At 43.2% G+C, this 19741-nt stretch overlaps 1 protein-coding gene across 1 annotated transcript in view; it reads left to right on the top strand.

The window, feature by feature from the left end:
- acsl1a (acyl-CoA synthetase long chain family member 1a) overlaps positions 1 to 19741 on the top strand; it is a 57289-nt gene that overhangs the window by 19818 nt on the left and 17730 nt on the right. The window contains 7 exon segments of the mRNA XM_064925974.1: positions 8421 to 8622; positions 16439 to 16553; positions 17484 to 17548; positions 17850 to 17951; positions 18650 to 18749; positions 19249 to 19424; positions 19671 to 19703. Of these exon segments, the coding sequence (XP_064782046.1) occupies positions 8428 to 8622; positions 16439 to 16553; positions 17484 to 17548; positions 17850 to 17951; positions 18650 to 18749; positions 19249 to 19424; positions 19671 to 19703 (786 nt within the window). The 5' untranslated portion in view covers positions 8421 to 8427.

The following is a 19741-nucleotide window of genomic DNA, read 5'->3' as shown; positions in this document are numbered from 1 at the left end:
AAGTCTTAAATCTCCTTTTCGGATATGGGAAGTCACGCTTTCTTTTTTCTTAGATCAATGTACTTTTTTTTAATCATCTTAGACCTGGACTGGTGACGTCATCTGGCTTCACTGCCCCGTGTTTTTCTAGGAAGAGCTTTCTCTGAATTGTGTACGTTATAAGCGAACTCATAGCTTTCCCCCCATAACAAGGGGAAGCCATTGTCTACAGCTAAACTAAGCTACACTGAACAAAAATATAATGCAACCATTTCAAAGATTTTACAGTTTAAAGTTTGTATCAGGAAATCACTCAATTGAAATAAATCCATTAGGCCCTGATCTATGGATTTCACATCACTGGGAGTACATATATGCATCTGTTGGTCACAGATACCTTAAGTGTGGATCAGAAAACCAGTCAGTATCTGGGGTGTCTACCATTTGCCTCATGCAGTGTGATACCTCTCCTTCGCATAGAGTTGATCAGGCTGTTTCTTGTGGAATGTTGTCCCACTCCTTCAATGGCTGTGAGATGTTGCTGGATGTTGGGGCCTCTCGAGCGGTGCAGTGGTCTAAGGCGCTGCATCGCAGTGCTTGAGGCGTCACTACAGACCTGAGTTCGATCCCAGGCTGTGTCACAGCCGCCCGTGACCTGGAGGTTCATGAGGCAACACACAATTGGCCCAGTGTTGTCCGGGTTAGGGGTGGGTTTGGCCCTTGTCCCATCGCACTCTAGCGACTCCTTGTGGAGGGTTGGGTGCTGACTTAATCTGCAAACTTCATCTGCAATGTTTCCTCCATCACATTGGTGTGGCTGGCATCCAGGTTAAGCGAGCAGTGTGTCAAGAAGCAGTGCTGCTTCAGAGGACGCATGGCTATCGACCTTCGCCAAGTCCCGTCGCTGCAACTCCCCTATGGAAAAGACTAACTACAAATTTGCTATCATAAAATCAGCGAGAAAAAGGTCAAAAGAAACTTGCTGGATATTGGCAGGAACTGGAACATGCTGTCGTACACGTCAATGCAGGACATGGAAGAACTGGGACATTTTCAGCTTCCTGGATTTGTGTACAGATTCTTGTGACATGGGGGCATGCATTATGTTTAAACATGAGGTGATGGTGGATGAATGGCACGACAAAGGGCCTCAGGTACTCGTCACTGTCTGTAGCCTGCCCATACCATAACCCCTCCCCCACCTTGGGCCACTTTGTTCACAACGTTGACATCAGCAAACTGCTTTCCCACTTCACGCCATACATGCTATCTGCCAGGTACAGTTGAAACCGGTATTAATCTGTGAAGAGCACACTTCTCCAGCATGCCAGTGGCCATCGAAGTCTGTTTTTCGGCGTCGTAACAGTCAGGTCGAGACCCTGGTGAGGACGATGAGCACTCACATGAGCTTCCCTGAGACTGTTTCTGACATTTTGTTCAGAAATTATTTTGTAAAAACCCAGTGTCAGCTGTCCGAGTGGCTGGACTCCGATGAGCCCACAGGTGAAGAAGCCGGATGTGGAGAGGCTGGCTTGGTTACACGTGGTTTTTGAGGCCGGGCTGTGTCGCAGCCAGCCGTTATTGGGAGGAACCGTGAGGCGACGGGTAATTGGCCCAGTGTTGTCCGGGTTAGGGATGGTTTAGCCGGCCGGATGTCCTTGTCACATCACGCTCTAGCGACTCCTGTGGGAGGCCCGGCGCATGCACGCTGACACGGTTGCAAGGTGTACAGTATTTCCTCCGACACATTGGTGCGCCTGGCTTCCGGGTTAAGCGTCAAGAATCAGTGCAGCTTGGCGGGGTTGTGTTTTGGAGAACACACAACTCTCGACCTTCAACTTTCCCGAGTCCCATTGCTGCAACTCCCATATGGCCAAGACTAACTACCAATTGGCTATGACGGAAAAGGGGGTAAAACAATTACGGAGGCGGCTTATGGTAGAGAAATGAACATTGAATTCTCTGGCAACAGCTCTGGTGGAAATTCGTGCAGTCAGCATGCCAATTGCACATTCCCTCAATTTGAGACATCTGTGGCATTGTGTTGTGACAACTTCACATCTTATTGTCCCCAGCACAAGGTGCTGTGTAATGATTATGCTGTTTAATCAGCATCTTGATATGCTGCACCTGCGAGATGGCTAGATTATCTTGGCAAAGGATGCTCAGTAATAATGATGCAAATTTTAGAAAAATAAAAGCTTTGTGCATGGAACAATCTGATCTCTTAATTCAGCTCATGAAATATGGGACTAACACTTTACATGTTGCGTTTTTATATTTTTGTTCAGTACAGTTGATCCTTCTCTTGTCAATCCCCTACAGTTATCCTGTATGTGAATACTTTGTTGCAGCGTATTCAAAACTTGTGCAGGGCACCAACAAGGAAACTACCATTTTAACAACCTGAATTTTACAATTTTATATTTTGAACATGGCTCAGGTTAACCACTCTTCTGTTTTAGTTTTCCTAAGTAAGTAGCTAGTAAGTTACACTCCATATTTTATTAACATCCCACGCCATATTCCGGGGATCTGCAAGAATGTTTCTGTATAAACCTAGACCGTCTGACTCATGCACTTGACTTGCCCTGAAATGACTGAACCACATACCACTTTCTTTTTAGCTGTTGACAGCGCTGTTTTCTGTGCGTTCTGCGGTCAAACAGACCAGCTGGATTGTGAACCCCCCCCCTCAGTTTTTTCCAATGTCTTCAGTTTTCTGGCTGAGTGGGGTAACTGGTGGGCGAGTGCTGCCATTGGCCCATCATCCTCCCAGGCCAATTATGGAGGGGCTGACTGGAGGGGGAGAAGCAGCGGAGGGTTACCTTTAGCCTGGAAACGAGTCCCAGCCAAGCCATGTGATGCCTGTGGCATGTCCCTTTTCCCTGCCCCCCCCCCCCCCGTCCAGCTGACTGAGGCGTGCACATATGCGCCTTATGTGTGTGTGGTATACATGCATACAGACGCTTGTATGCACATACCACACACTTAGGAGAGTGGGCAGGTTGGTATGGAAACAAAGATAAGAGTGGGGCTGAGAGGGAAATGACAATGGTTTTAAGTATAGCGAGCATTCGGCTGTGGTAGTTACCCTAGTCTTAATAATTCCACCATTTCGTTTGACCTAAGCAGTTTTCCATATCTAGAGGTTGTTCAGGAAAAACAGCAACATTTACCCTCTACCTCTTCTTTGTTATAATCTCTAATTTCCCTGGCAGTGTGTGTGTGCGTCATGACACCAGCTATTCCCGTGAATGGTCTTCCCCGGGGCCTGTTTACATGAGACTAGATTCTTCTTCATTAACATGTTTTCAGATGTGATGGCTCTGCCATTAGCAACATTAGCATCCTGGACTAAATCTTCAATCACTATGATGGGGATCTGTTCGGGCTTTTGTGGTTGGGGCTGGCACGGTAATTCAATAATCGTGTAACCGACGATAATGGATTAAGACATCATGAAAATATTTTAATACATTCATTTTAGAATTTATATTAGTCGAAGTTTACTTAGACCTTAGCCAACTACATTTCAACTCAGTTTTTCACCATTCTTGACATTTAATCCTAATAAAAATTCCCTGTCTTAGGTCAGTTAACTTTTATTTTAAGAATGTCAGAATAATAGTGATTTTTATTTATTTCAGCTTTTATTTCTTTCGTCACATTCCCTATGGGTCAGAAGTTTAAATACATTCAATTAGTATTTGATAGCATTGCCTGTCAATTGTTTAACTTGGTTCAAACGTTTCGGGTAGCATTCCACAAGCTTCCCACAATAAGTTGGGTGAATTTTGCCCCTTCCTCCTGGCAGAGCTGGTGTAACGGAGTCAGGTTTGTAGGGCTCCTTGCTTGCACATGCTTTTTCAGTTCTGCCCACAAATGTTCTATAAGATTGAGATTGTTGTGTTTGGAGGAAAAAGCCCCAATGGTCATTATTGCCAAGCAGTTCTATTTTTGTTTAATCAGACCAGAGGACATTTCTCCAAAATGTACAATCTTTTTCCCCATGTGCAGTTGCAAACTGTGGTCTGGCTTTTTTATGGCGGTTTTGGAGCAGTGGCTTCTTCCTTACTGAGCAACCGTTCAGGTTGTCGATATAGGACTCGTTTTTACTGTGGATATAGATACTTTTGTACCTGTTTCCTCCAGCATATTCACAAGGTCTTTTGCTGCGGTTCTGGGATTGATTTGCACTTTTCGCACCAAAGCATGTTTATCTGTAGGAGACAGAACATGTCTCCTTCCTGAAGGCTGCATGGTGACATGGTGTTTATACGTACGTACTGTTTGTACAGATGAACGTGGTACCTTCAGGTGTTTGGAAATTGCTCCCAAGGATGAACCAGACTTGTAGAAGTCTACAATTATTTTTTTCTGAGGTCTTGGCTGATTTCTTTTGATTTTTTTCCCCATGTTGTCAAGCAGAGGCACAGAGTTTGAAGGTAGGCCTTGAAATGCATCCACACTTACTCCTCCAATTGAGTCAAATGATGTCAATTAGCCCATCAGAAGCTTCTAAAGTCATAACACCATTTTCTGGAATTTTCCAAGCTGTTTAAAGGCACCGTTACCTTAATGTATGTAAACTTCTGACCCACTGGAATTGTGATAGTGAAATAATCTGTCTTAACAATTGTTGTAATGCACAAAGTAGATTTCCTAACTGACTTGCCAAAGCTATAGTTTGTTAACAATTCATTTGTGGAATGTTTGAAACACTTAGGTTGGAGATATTAACTTGTTTATGTGTGTATATAAATTGTACTTTATGTTAAAGCTGACAACTGAAGAAAAATGTATTTTACCTTTTTTAACTAGGCAAGTCCAGTTAAGGAAAAAATAGCCTGTTTTTATGAATTTGGTGTTGTGGAACGAACCACTGACTGAAGAAGGCCAGGCATTAAAATAGACGAGAGACGTGTGGTTTAGTCCATTTTGTGGCAACATGTATTCTTTACAACATGATGAAACTTTGCTGCTTGTTTTAGCAAGGTGTTGTAGCAAACAACTATCAGCAAATACATGCACCCGATGGCTTACCACAAACAGGGCACACTGTCACTTCACCGAGATATCAGCAAGTTAGGCTAGCTATCCCCTAGCTGTCAGTTTAGGAAAGGGGATACCTAGTCAGTTGTACAACTAAATGCATTCAACTGAAATGTTCCTTCTGCATTTAACCCAACCGCTCTGAATCAGAGAAGTGCGGGGGGCTGCCAGTAAGTAAACACAGAACAGTCTCTGATTTTAGTCTTTGGTTGCTTAGACAATACCCCACCCCTGAAGCAGCAGCACATGCAGTCAAGATTGAAGGAGAGGACAATGTATTTAATTTAATAAATATATTTTTATAACGATGGTCACTTCAAAACGTCCATGATAGTCACAGCCCTATTCGTGGTCCTAACCCAGACCGGCACACGCTTTTCAAGGACTGCCTCCTTGAGCGGAGCTCCAATGAGTGGCTCAGAAGAGGGTCAGCGCCTCATGCGCCTGCTGTTTTGAAAGTGAGCGTCGCCCTGTTCATAGTTTTCATAACTAAGAGATCTACTGTAGCTCAGTCCCCTCTGGGAGCAATTGCTACTACATTTACATTTAAGTCATTTAGCAGACGCTCTTATCCAGAGCGACTTACAAATACTTCAGGTATACAAGGTAAAGGTACTTCTACTGATACAGAGCAGTTAGTCTCTCCTCTTTTTTTTTCTTGTGGCTATTTTTCAATGATTGTCACAATGTGAATATCATTTTATTTTTGAATATTTTCTTAGGCTAAAATGTGACTGCCACTGTTCTTGGAAGTCAAAATTGAGCCACATCTCCCTGTCTAACTAAACATTCTGTCATCAATAGTGGCAGGCAGTCTAGGGGCAAAGGGTGACCTATTCATTCTTTCCTGTTTCTCTCTACCTCTCACGCTGATCTCTGTAATTGTGCCAAGACAGGATGAAGCACCTTTGAGACTGCTGTGCAGTTTCCAATGGTAACAAACCTGCCCTGCAAAGAAGTGCTTTTTAAGAACAAACGGGATCATCCAAAAACTATTGTCACAATTGAAGGGAAATGAGAGTAGAATGTAGTCGTCTTTAGTTTTAAAGACCCTTCACAGTTTTAATGCTAAAAGGTGTTGGTTCATGGTGTTGAATTGACTCAAAATGGCTTGCTTCTGAAGCTAAACAGGGTTGGTCATGGTCAGTCCCCGGGTGGGAGACCAGATGCTGCTGGAAGTGGTGTTGGAGGGCCAGTAGGAGCACCCTTTCCTCTGGTCTAAAAAAAATATTCTAATTCCCCAGGGCAGTGATTGGGGACATTGCCCTGTGTAGGGTGCTGTCTTTCAGATGGGATGTTAAACGGATGTCCTGACTCTCTGTGGTCATTAAAGATCCCATGGCACTTATCGTAAGAGTAGGGTGTTAACCCCGGTGTCCTGGCTAAATTTCCAATCTGGCCTTCATACCATTGCCACCTAATCATCCACAGCTTACAATTGGCTCATTCATCCCTCTCCCCTGTAACTATTCCCCAGGTTGTTGCTGTAAATGAGAATGTGTTCTCAGTCAACTTACTGGTAAAATAGTAATACAACTTTCAGTTTGGCTGAATGTCGTTGTATTGACAGAAAAGCTGTTGACATTAAACATGTTGTGAGGTGACTTTCCTTCAGACTGTGACCTATGACGGTCACACTGGTCTCCAGAGAGTGAGTGACTAGAGCCTCAGGGCCTTGTACTATAAGATGCCTCTTTCTGAAAAAAGTATATTTCTTTGTATTTTCATTGTTGGACATATGACTTAACACCAGGAAATCAATTTTTATTTAGGAAATATGTTCCCAAGTATTCTCATGCGTTATAGATGTTTGAAATGTTTTAGTGAAATATATTATATCCGTTTGGGCTTCTTGTGGTCAATTTGCAGTCTACAAATTATTTTATTTTTATGCTCCAGAACCCAGACCAGCCGCTCAATCGGTCCGCTGCTGATTAGTGTTGACAATCCCTGCTGTAGAAAGTACCCCCACAGTTGTCACATGTTGCCTTACACCCTGGACTATCAATCCACCCCCTTTTACTTTGATCAATTAAACCGTGCTGGATCATGAGATTTAATGCTGATTTCAAGGAAGTGTTTATACAGGGCTCTGGCCTTGTGTGCAGGGAAGAGGGGATTCCAGTGAGCTCACTATCAAAGCACTCCAAACAGGAAATGTCACCACGTCTTACTTCCCCACAGAAAATGAGATGTGCCATGTGTGGGTGTCCTGATAACATGATGGAAACCTGTGTTCAGGATTGGTTTGTGGAATGTTTTGAGTATCAGTTTGCCTCCCCCAAGGCATTCATTATGTTTGCACAAGTGTATGGTGATGGGGAAAATAATAGAATATAATACAAGGAGCTATGAGGCCTCCCGGGTGGCGACGTGGTCTACGGCACTGCAGTGCTACTGTAGCTGTGCCACTAGAGATCCTGTTTCAAGTCCAGGATCTGTCACAGCCTGCTGCGACCGAGAGACCATGCACAATTTGGCCCAGCGTCATCCGGGTTAGGGGAGGGTTTGGCCGGCAGGGAAGTTCTTGTCCCGTTGCCCACTAGCGACTCCTGTGGCGGACCGGGCGCAATGCACGCTGACGTTGTCGCCAGGTGTACGGTGTTTCCAACACATTGGTGTGGCTGGCTTCCGGATTAAGTGGGCATTGTGTCAAGAAGCAGTGCGGCGTGGCTGGGTTGTATTCCGGAGGACCCACTGCTCTCGACCTTCTCCTCTCCCGAGTCCGTACGGGAGTTTCAGCAACGGGACAAGATTGTAACTACCAATTGGCTACCACGAAATTGGAGAGAAAAAGGGGTAAAATTTAAAAAGGAACTATTTTCCTCCCTTGGATTCAGTTTGGTGAGGTGTTGCGCTAAACCCTTTCTCTTCCATATTGTTTACGTTTTTCATGAAATGTGTAGCTCTGTCAATGTTCTGAGGTGACTTCCTCATTTCCGTCAGCTGCACTGGTCTAAGATTGTATGCGATCAAGGAAGTCGATTTTTAGCAATCTACTTATTATAGGTGAGTGCAGACAAAGGAAAGGAAGCCATTTGAGAGTAATGGGACCAACCAATTTCAGTAGTATTGACTATAATGTTTCTAGAACAAAGGGGATAAGATGGGTACAAACTGTTGGTAATAAATGTAGCTCCACCCTCAACCAAAGCTCCTTGAAGTAAAACATGTCACCCCAAATGTGCAGGTTTAGGCGACTGGAACCGGGCACAAGGCCTCTGACGATTATTGCTTTCCCCTATGCAGTTCTTTCATGTCTTTACATATTGAGGAGGTAGTTAGGTGCTAGGGGAGATGGAAATGTAACTTTTCAAAGACTACAGATGTGTTACACGAAATGTTTGTTCTCTCTCGATCTCTCCCTCTCTCTCTCTCTACAACAGAGAGAAGATGCAGGCCCAGGAGCTCCTGAGACAGCTGCGGATCCCAGAGTTGGAGGATGTGCGCCAGTACATGCACAGCCTGCCCACCAACATGCTGATGGGTGTGGGCGCCCTTGCTGCCCTCACCACCTACTGGTACGCCACGCGGCCCAAGGCCCTCAAGCCGCCCTGCGACCTCAACATGCAGTCAGTGGCCATGGCGGTAAGGGAACGTTTTCGTTACTTCTATTTCTTTATGTTCAAATCCCAGTGTGCCCCTTTTTTAAAAAATGTTCCAGCACAAGTCCAAAGAGCATAGGTTTCCTTTGTTTCTGAGACAACTTGTCTAACAGCATAGGAGGAAGTGATGAGGAAATAATGGCTGGATTTGTCATCAAAAAAAGGCTACACGTGACAAAAGACAACTGTCTATAGATGCATCAGTCTTCATTACTGTATGGCATTGTACTTGTCCACAGTAAGTTATTCTTGTGTACATTTCTAAAGAGTGTTGTAATGTTAACTTGGTTTAAGGCGGTTCAAAAGTTCAGACCGTTAATATGGGTGCTTTGGAAAATGTGTCATGTATTTTTAGTACTGTAGCCATTGGTTTGTGTCTGCACAGGTTAATATACAGGTTAATTTTATTAACAACACTTTGAAGTGGTGGACCAGATTTTTCTCTTTCTACTTTCAAAATATTATATCCCAGTAACGGAGTAGGAGGCCAGACAACAAGTGTGCTTGTCTGAGCATGTAGTTTAGATTTTTGAGTGAGTCACTGATTGTGTGTACTAGTACAGATTGAAGCATTTTACGGGACTCCCCCGATTTCAATTGGATACCAAGTAAGTCCCTGTATTTATCTTGCTTAAGAAGTGAGATTAATGGGTGTGTGTGAGTGAGTGCACACACCCCGGTGTTGGCAGTGGGAAGACTTGAGAAATCTGTTCCTGCTCTGACCTACGTAAACACAAGAAGTTCTTTACTGTGCCAGCACTGCATTCCTACAGTCCTCATCTGTTATTGTGTGTGTGTGTGACGACAATGAAAATGTGTAATAGAATTGTGTGGTGTAATGAAAAACACTAGTGTCTTCGTTCTTTCAGCCAGCCCTCTATTCAACGTACAATACAAAGTCATTATGCAGGCCGATAATCATATCATGATTCATTACCAATGGTAAATACTGGGGTGGGGGCAGTCTTCTCTTCCAGCATCTGCTGCTTGTTTTTCTATGTGACGTTTGAAAAGGTAAAAAGTCCGTCTTTGTCTTGTTTGAGAAGATGTAGCTGTGGTTTGAACACAAATACACTAACCCTAATGATATACAGTTCTCAAAGCTGGTCCCAAGGAGGACCAGGGTGGAATTACACTCTAGACACTGATTTTGGGTCAGTTTGACCAGTTTAGCATTTTCCCTAGAAATGTTTAAGTTTTGGATTGGGTGAGAGGAAGCTGATCCTAGTTCTGTACCTTGAGGAAACTTCACCCAGAGCGGAGAATCTGAGAGACCACAATATAACTGGGCCTGTCAGCATGGGCCCCTTTGTCACCATGACAACCATCTAGGCTGTGTTCTATTCCAGAGAAATAGCCACCACTCCTCACTCACCCCCTCTGTCCTTGTTCACTCCACTTCACCCAGCTACAACTTGCCTCTTCTCTGCCCCCCTTCACTCGCACTCATTCACTGAGTGGAAGGTGACCAGTTTCTCTAACCTCAGCCACCCCAGGTAGCCTAGCTAGCTTTACCCTAGCTTTATTTAGTCACTTCAGATCCTCAAAGGGGGAGTGAGCTAGGGCAGGTGGGTAGGAAACAACAATTTTCTGCAATGAAAAGCAGGCTTGGTGTTTTGTCTAGTGCAGCTGTGGCCAACAGAGCGCATAGCAGTTTTTAGTCGTTTTTGTTGTTTTGCTCTGTGGTTGATGGCTGCAGAAACGGATTGGCCATAGGGCAGTTAAGACAAATGCCAGATGGACTGGTCCACCTTAAACCCGTGGACATTTGTAAATATATGTTTTGCATAGAATTTTATGCTAATTTGGTTAATAATGGGGGCCCAAAAGAAAAAATGGGCCAAAGTATCTGGTCAAATTTGGGGTTCTTGGAGGGAAATGATTGAGGAGTAGGTATTGATAGAGAGGAGAGGGAAGGAGTTTGATGTACACACTACAGTTTCCCCACCCTTAATACTCAAAACAAATAATTGTGTTCCTTAAATAAAAAGGTTAACTAAATAAAACATTTAAAGAATTAAAAAATAAATGAGTATACTGATTTTTGAAATGCGCTATGTAACCAAAAGTATGTGGACACCTTGTTGAACATCTCATTGCAAAATCACAGGCATTAATATGGAGTTGGTTCCCCCTTGGTCTCCATTCTTCTGGGAAGGCTTTCCACTAAATCTTGGAACATTGCTGCGTCATTCCAATTAATCTCGAAGGTGTTTGATGGGGTTGAGGTCAGGGCTCTGTGCAGGCCAGTTAAGTTCTTCCACACCGATCTTGGCAAACCATTTCTGTATGGACTTCGCTTTGTGCGCTGGGGCATTGTCATGCTAAAACAGGAAAGGGTCTTTCCCAAACTGTTGCCACAAAGTTGGATGCACAGAATTCTCTAGAATGTCATTGTATGCTGTAGCATTAATATTTCCCTTTGCTGGAACTAAGGGGCCAGGCCCAAACCATGAAAAACGGCCCCAGACCATTATTCCTCCTCCACCAAACTTTACAGTTGGCACTATGCATTCATGGCAAGTAGCGTTCTCCTGGCATACGCAGAACCCAGATTTGTCCGTCTGACTGCCAGATGAAGAGTGATTCATCACCCCAGAGAACGCGTTTCCACTGCTCCAGAGTCAAATGGCGGTGAGCTTCACAACACTCAGCCAACGCTTGGCATTGCGCATGGTGATCTTAGGCTTGTGTGCGACTGCTCGGCCATGGAAACCCATTTCATGAAGCTACCAACGAACAGTTCTTGTGCTGGTGTTGCTTCCAAAAGCAGTTTGGACCTTGGTAGTTAGTGTTGCAACCGAGGACAGACAAAAAAAAATTCCGCTTTAGCATTCGCCGGTCCCGTTCTGCGAGCTTGTGTGTGCTTCCACTTCGCGGCTGAGCCGCTGTTGCTCCTAGACTTTTCCACTTGACAATAAGAGCACTTACTGTTGGCTGGGCCAGCTCTAGTAGAACATTAATGTAAATTACTTGTTGGAAAGGTGGCACCCTAGGATAGTGCCACGTTGAAAGTCACTGAGCTCTTCAGTTAGGCCATTGTACTGCCAATTTTTGACTATGGATATTGCATGGCTGTGTGTTTTGATTTTGATACCTCTCAGCAATGGGTGTTGCTGAAATGGCCAAATCCACTCATTTGAAAGGGTATCCACACGTGTTTGTGCGTATAGTGCCTTCCGAAAATATTCAGACCCCTTGACTTTTTTCACATCTTGTTTTCGTTACAGCCTTATTTCAATATGGATTATAAAAAACCCTCAGCAATCTACACACAATACCTCATAATGACAACTTGAGAATAGGTTTTTATAAATTGTTGCTAATTAATTACAAAAAATGCCATTTTTACTTAAGTATTCAGACCCTTTTCTATAGGACTTGAAATTTGATCTCCGGTGGATCCTGTTTCCATTGATCATGCTTGAGATGTTTCTACAACTTGATTGAAGTCCACCTGTGGTAAATTCAATTGATTGGACATGATTTGGAAAGGCACACACCTGTCTACATAAGGTCACACAGTTGACAGTGCATGTCAGCGCAAAAACCAAGCCATGATGTCGAAGGAATTGTCCATAGAGCTACGAGACAGGGTTGTGTCAAGACACAGATCTGGGGATGGGTACTAAAAAATGTCTGCAGCATTGAAGGTCCCAAGAACACAGTGGCCTCATCATACTTAAATGGAAGAAGTTTGGAACCACCAAGACTCTTCCTAGAGCTGGCCGCCCAGCCAAACTGAGCAATCGGGGGTGAAGGGCCTTGGTCAGGGAGGTCACTCGGACAGAGCACTAGAGTTCGTCTGCAGCGCTCCACCAATCAGTCATTTATGGTAGTGGCCAGACGGAAGCCACTCCTCAATAAAAGGCACATGACAGCCCACTTGGAGTTCTCCAAAAGGCACCTAAAGACTTTCAGACCATGAGAAACAAAATGTTCTGTTCTGATGAAACCAAGATTCAACTCTTTCGCCTGAATGCTAAGCGTCACGTCTTGAGGAAACCTGGCACCATTCCTACGGTAAAGCATGGTGGTGGCAGCATGCTGTGGGGATGTTTTTCAGGGACTGGGAGACTAGTCGGGATCAAGGGACAGCTGAACAGAGCAAAGTACAGAGATCCTTGATGAAAACCTGCTCAGGACCTCAGACTGGGATGAAGGTTCACCGTCCAATAGACAACGACCCTAAGCACACAGTCAAGACAACGCAGTGGCTTTAGGACCATTCTCAATGCCCTTGATTGGCCCAGCCAGAGCCTGGTCTTGAACCTCTCTGTGAGACCTGAAAATAGCTGTGCAGCGACGCTCCCCATCCAACCTGACAGAGCTTGAGAGGCTCTGCAGAAAAGAATGGGAGAAACTTCCCAAATACAGGTGTACCAAGCTTGTAGCGTCATATCCAAGAAGACTCGAGGCTGTAGTTGCTGCCAAAGCTGCTTCAACAAAGTACTGCGTAATGGGTCTGAATAGTAATATTTTCATTTTTTATATTTGTTATAAATGTACACTTTTTTGCTTTGTCATTATGGGTGTGTTTATAGATTTAGGGGGGAATTTTTTTTTTTTTTTAGAATAAGGTGTAAGAATGTGAAAAGTCAAGGGGTCTGAATACTTTCCGAATGCACTGTATAATGTATGTTCAAAGATTCATCCACCCAGGACTTATCCATCAACATTGCGGCATATGCATTGTAAGTCACAGGCTTCATTAGGAAATGTGTTGCTTATACCCACAATAACAATCCGGACATCCTACCCCAACCAAAATCCCTGAATAAATTAAGATATCTGTACAATACTGAGAGCTTGTTCTGCAGGGGTCAATGTCAGCAGAACGAACCCCACTGACTCGTGGCACGTGACTCGTACAAGGCAAGCAGTTAAGAGCTCTGTAAATCTATTAGGGCCACAAAAAGACAACACATATGTTCGACAGCTAACTCTTGTTGCATGTGGTAAGGACTACAGACTACAAAAGCAAATCTATCTGTGCGGTTCCCATAGAAGCCTCCCCCTCAGACAAGCTTAACACAGTCTATGGTCAATTTGAGGCAGAAAATACCGAGCCATCCTGGAAGACTCTCGCTGCTCCGGATGTCCAGATGTTTTTGTTCACTGAGGCTGACGTGAGAAACTCTCGAATGAATTAATAAATACTCAGTCGCCTGTCATGATGGCTTCCCTGGCCAGTGTGCTGACCAGCTGGTGGGTGTCTTCTCTGACATTTTCAACCTGTCCCAGGCTATAGTGCCCACCAACTTTTTAAGGAGGCAACCATTGTCCCGGTGCCCAAAGAAAAACTAGGTGACATGCCCAAGAATCTCACCTCCGTCATTAAGTGCTTCGAGTGGCTGGTCATGGCCCACATCAAGGCCAGAATGCCAGGCACACTCCAATTTGCCTACCGCTCCAACAGATCCACAGAAGATGGCTTTTTCATCACTATGTACATGACAATAACACATCTGGACAATATGAACTCCTGTGTGAGAATGCTGTTCATTGACTACAGTTCAGCATTTAAATATTTTGTCCTGGCAATTCAACCTCTAAATGGCACACCTGCACAATCCATGTCTCCGTTGTCTCAAGGCTTAATCCTTCTTTAACCTGTCTCCTCTCCTTCATCAACACTGATTGAAGTGAATTTATTAAGGGATCATAGCGTTCACCTGGTCAGTCTGTCATGGAAAGAGCAGGTGTTAATGTTTTTGTGTGCTCCATTCATGCAGTTTTATATTCATGCTACACTCACAGATCACAAATACTGCTACCAGGCTCAATTTATATACTTGCACATCCTTCTCCAATACACATGTAAATATTAGACTAAATTGTGCCTTCCTGTATTATACTTTCTGTTCATATTCTTATCTTTTATTGTTTACTTGTTGAAGGAACATGCATTTCGTTATATGTATAACACAGGTTTCCCATACGTATGACTAATAATGTGAACCCATGCTATTTGGAGCATGCTAACATGGGTCCTAACATACATATTGTTTTGCACTAAACCATGCTGCTGTAGCCAAGTAAATAACCTGAAATCTTTGAATCTTTTGCTCCATAGAATACTTTTTACGTGTCCATAAGAAAGGTTGAGTGTGTGACCGAACTGCCATTATAAATATGACACACAACCACGATGATCAAGTTTCTGTGTGTCTCTGTCTGTCAAGTCAGCCTGAATGGTCTCATTGTGACCGAAATAGGATCTGGGGAGTGCCTTTGGATGTTTGGCTTATTTCTTAAAGCTACATAAAAGCAATTCCTGAGTGCAGCAGCTAGGCCACTTGCAACATGTTAACACAAGGGTTACACAAAGAGCATGACACCATTTACTCTATTTTAGTTAAGACAGACATTTGTTCATGGTTGGTTTGAATGCAGGAGGTTAAGTGTGGAATTATGAAATGTGTATTCAAAATCTTGGTAAAAATATTTCTTTCTACCTTTTTTTTTTCCCAGACTAACATTTTTATAACTATGGTTTTTGACACACACACACACACACACACACAGTAAGCAAGCATTTTCTTCCTGCCTAGCAGTAACGCTTTCATTTCAATCGATCCAGCCCTTGATTCATTGAATCAGGTGTTCATACGGTGTTGACAAAAGCCAGCACATCCTGTGGGTCCCAGGACTAAGATTGAATAAAACTGCTCTAATTGAGTGATGGGCAATGAATCTTCCCCCTGCAAGGACTGGTGTTGGTGCATGCCTTTGTTCCAGCCAAGCAGTTACTATTCTACTAATCACCTGACCATAATTTTCAATTAAGAATTTGATTATTTGAATTAGGTGTGTTGCTGCTTGGCTAGAACAGAATTCTGTACACACACCAGCCCTCATAGGGTAAAACTGCCCTGTCCACCCCATATTGCCTGCTAATCTGGATTTCTTTTAGCTAAATATGCAGGTTTAAAAATATATACTTCTGTGTATTGATTTTAAGAAATGCATTGATGTTTATGGTTAGGTACAGTCGTGCAACGATTGTGATTTTTTTTTTTTTTTGCAAATGTGCTTTTGTTATATCATCCCCTGTTTGGCAAAGTTGGCTGTCGTTGTTAGGAAGAAAGTCTTCACACAGTTCGCAACGAGCCAGGCGGCCCAAACTGCTGCATATACCCTAACTCTGTTGCAAGAAGTGACACAATTTTCCTAGTTAAAAGATGTTAGCAGGCAATATTAACTAAATATGCAGGTTTAAAAATATATACTTGTGTATTGATTTTAAGAAAGGCATTGATGTTTATGGTTAGGTACACGTTGGAACAACCCAACGACAGTCCTTTTTCACGAATGTGCACCTCATCGATTTATATGCAACGCATGACACGCTAGATAAAGTAGTAATATCATCAACCATGTAGTTTTTTTTTTTTTTATAAGAAGTTTAATGCCAGCTAGCAACTTACCTTGGCTTCTTACTGCATTCACGTAATAGGCAGGCTCCTCGTGGAGTGCAATGAGAGGCAGGTGGTTAGAGCATTGGACTAGTTAACCGTAAGGTTGCAAGATTGAATCCCTGAGCTGACAAGGTAAAAATCTGTTGTTCTGCCCCTGAACAAGGCAGTTGACCCACCGTTCCTAGGCCGTCATTTGAAATAAGTATGTGTTTTTAACTGACTTGCCTAGTTAAATAAAGAAAAAAAATGGCCAAATCGGTGTCCAAAAATACAGATTTCCGATTGTTATGAAAACTTGGAAGCGGCCCTAATTAATTGGTCGACCTCTATTTCAAAATGTTCTTAAGACCCAACTTAACTATGTCTCTCTCCTCACAGGGTGACGGTTATGTGAGGCGGTCTATTCTGAATAACGACGATGAGCACATGACACACTACTACAGTGACGCGCGGACCATGTACGAAGTATTCCTCCGAGGCCTGCGGGTGTCCAGTGAGTACTCCAACAAACACAATGGTTTCTTTTTTTTGCGGGGGGATGGGCGGTGTGTTTTTAAAAAAATCTTTTCTTTATTTAGTTGATGTGTAGACTCAAAGGACAACAGGCATGCAGCCACAGACAAGTCAGTCTTAATAGTAAGAAACCTTATTAGTAAATCAATATTTTGATAGTTCTTTTGAGTAATAGACAGTTGAGGGAGATGTATGTTATGCTGATAAATAGTCTGTATATATTGCAAAAACATGACAAGGGAAACCACACCACATCACAATGATTTGATGGTAATGTGCCTAATTCAATTGAAATCACCACATGCAATATTATACAGTTATCATCTGAAACTCTACCTCTAGGAATTTAGGGTTTCTTAACTTTTTTCATTAAAGTTGTTCTACTAAAACTGTCTGCATCATGCTATTATTTTCAGCAGCACACTATTGGGATGTGTGCATTATTCTCTGCAAGATTGGTGCAATCCTGCCGACCTATTTTTGTAACCAGACCTAGGTTCCAATACTATTTGAAATCTTTCAAATACTTTTAGCCTTAGCTTTTGTCGCCTGGAGCGCCAGATGGAAGGATTTGTACGTGTGCGTTCTATTGGTTCCATTGTGCCAGGCAATCTCAATCAAGCACCGACAAAAATGAGTTTGAATAGTATGTTACCCCTGGTCTGGTTCTAACTGACTTGTGGCTTATTATTGGTCGCGTACACAGATTTGCACATTATCGCAGGTGCAGCAAAATGTTTATGTTCCCGAGGGCCAACACTGGAGTAATAATGAACAATGTAAACAAAATTCTACAACTTTTTTATTAAGTTGTGAGAAGAATATCATATAAGGACCATGGTTTTCCATCAGTAAGCATTTAGAGAACCGCAGTGTTGTCATCACAAGGGCACTGTCTTTTACTTTCCAGATGATGGGCCCTGTCTAGGATCACGAAAACCCAACCAGCCTTACGAGTGGCTGTCATACCGAGAGGTGAGCTATGCTGGCATTTTTTTTTAGATGGAAAAGGTAGTTCCAGTTGGCTTCTCTTTGAGCAACGGACTTTAGACATTTTTATGGTTAATTAGTTTTGTTCTTCAGTCAGTTTTTTAACAATTAACTGAATAGGATATATACGCCATTAACAAATGAGAGATTTGCATAGTGCCCATCTTTATATAGATGTTTCACTTTTTTATCTTTAATTCATAATGAATTCCCTCAAACTGGTATGGGTCAAATGATTGTACAAATGGGGGAAAGTAAGAGCGTCTTTGCTATTTGTTTTGTGAAGGTTGCAGACAAAGCCGAGTGCATTGGCTCGGCTCTCCTCCACAGGGGGCACTCCCAGACTGGAGACAAGCATATCGGCATCTTTTCCCAGAACAGGCCAGAGGTAAGAGGAATGAGCAGCAACAATTCTTTCTCTCCCTCTTTCTTGCACACACTTGCTTTTACTTGTGCGCACATCCCCTTTTAAATATAGGCCTGTTTTAAGGCCGGTCCTCAATAGACATCGCCAGCAACAACGTCTCCTATGGGCACAAACCCACCGTCGCTAGACCGGACTGGCAAAAAGTGCTCTTCACTGACGAGTCGCGTTTATAGTCAAGGAATGAGCTTTACACAGAGATCTGTACTCTGGAGCGGGATCGAGGTGGAGGGTCCTTCATGGTCTGGGGAGGTGTGTCACAGTATCATCGGACTGAGCTTGTCATTGCAGGCAATCAACGCTGTGCGTTACAGGGAAGGCAACTTGCAGGTGCCTTGGTGGAAGAGTGAGGTAACATCTCACAGCAAGAACTGGCAAATCTGGTGCAGTCCAGGAGGAGAGATGCACTTCAGTACTTTAGTATCTGGTGTGGCCACCAGTCACATGTCTGTGGAAGTTGTGTAGTTCGTTTGTTGAATCTTATGTTCATACAAATACTTAGACATGTTAAGTTTGCTGAAAATAAATGCAGTTGACAGTGAGGACGTTTCTTTTTTGCTGATTTTAGTATATGCTTTTAGCAAGAACTATTTCGGACCTCTGCGTCAAACCTTGATAAAATTTTACCCCTGTACTGATGTTATCCATGTCCTCTCCTACAGTGGACCATTTCAGAGCTGGCCTGTTACACATACTCCCTGGTGTGTGTACCACTGTATGACACGCTAGGCCTTGAGGCCATTGAATACATCATCGACCAAGGTATGTCACAGGACAACCACAAACACTATTTGGAACAGGTCACAAAAGTGCGGGCTGATATCCAAAATCAACCCCTAGACTTTTCCTTAGAAATAGAATAACTAGAACAGGAAAAGCCCCTTAGTCTGTCAATTTTACTCATGGGTACCACACACACAATATTCTATATTATAGATCTACATGTGCGAAGGGGCTACAGTAGCTACATTCCACACTGGCAAATGTCTGTCTTGGCTTCCTCACCAGCTGTAGAATGAACTAGTATCAACCCTCAAATATTTGTTTATGATATCGAAGTTATTATTTCAAACATTACTTTAGATTGTCATAAACTTATGAAGCATTATGATGCACTGAAATCTCACAATAACACAAAATGTAATTTTGTGATTATATGTCATTAGATGACAAGTCATGGTTATGTCACTACTGTAGGCATTATACAAGAACGTTCAATTAATGTGTAACTAAATAACCCAGTGCCATCCCATGGTTTCAGCCGCCATCTCTACTGTGATTTGCGACTTGGCGGAGAAAGCGCGGCTCATCCTGGACTGCGTGAGCGGCAAGGAGCACACATTGAAGACCATCGTGCTCATGGAGGCCTTTGACGAGGAGCTGATGGCCCGCGGGCAGCAGAGCAGCATCGAGATCCTTAGCCTGAAGGATGTGGAGGTAAGCTCTAAAATGTAATGTACTTCTATGTTTACAGTATTCCCGTTTAGCCAAGGCTCTTATCCAGAGACTCATTGAGAAAACCAGCTTGTTCGAGCAGGGTCCTCATTTTGATCTTTTCTCTAGTTTTGTTTGGTTATGCATATCCCAGATATGTTTTCTTATGTTAGAGCTGATGTTTCAATGCGGGAAAAAATGTAACTGAATTGTGTCATGTTTTCTTTACTGTTCCTTTGTCACCCTCAGGCTGTTGGCAAGGCCCACCACCACCAGCCATTGGTGAGTAGGACTGTTCAAATCCATATTGCGGTTCATTC

Source organism: Oncorhynchus masou, chromosome 20, assembly GCF_036934945.1.
Source record: "Oncorhynchus masou masou isolate Uvic2021 chromosome 20, UVic_Omas_1.1, whole genome shotgun sequence".
NCBI lineage: Eukaryota > Metazoa > Chordata > Actinopteri > Salmoniformes > Salmonidae > Oncorhynchus > Oncorhynchus masou.
This window is presented reverse-complemented; position numbering and strand designations above follow the sequence as displayed.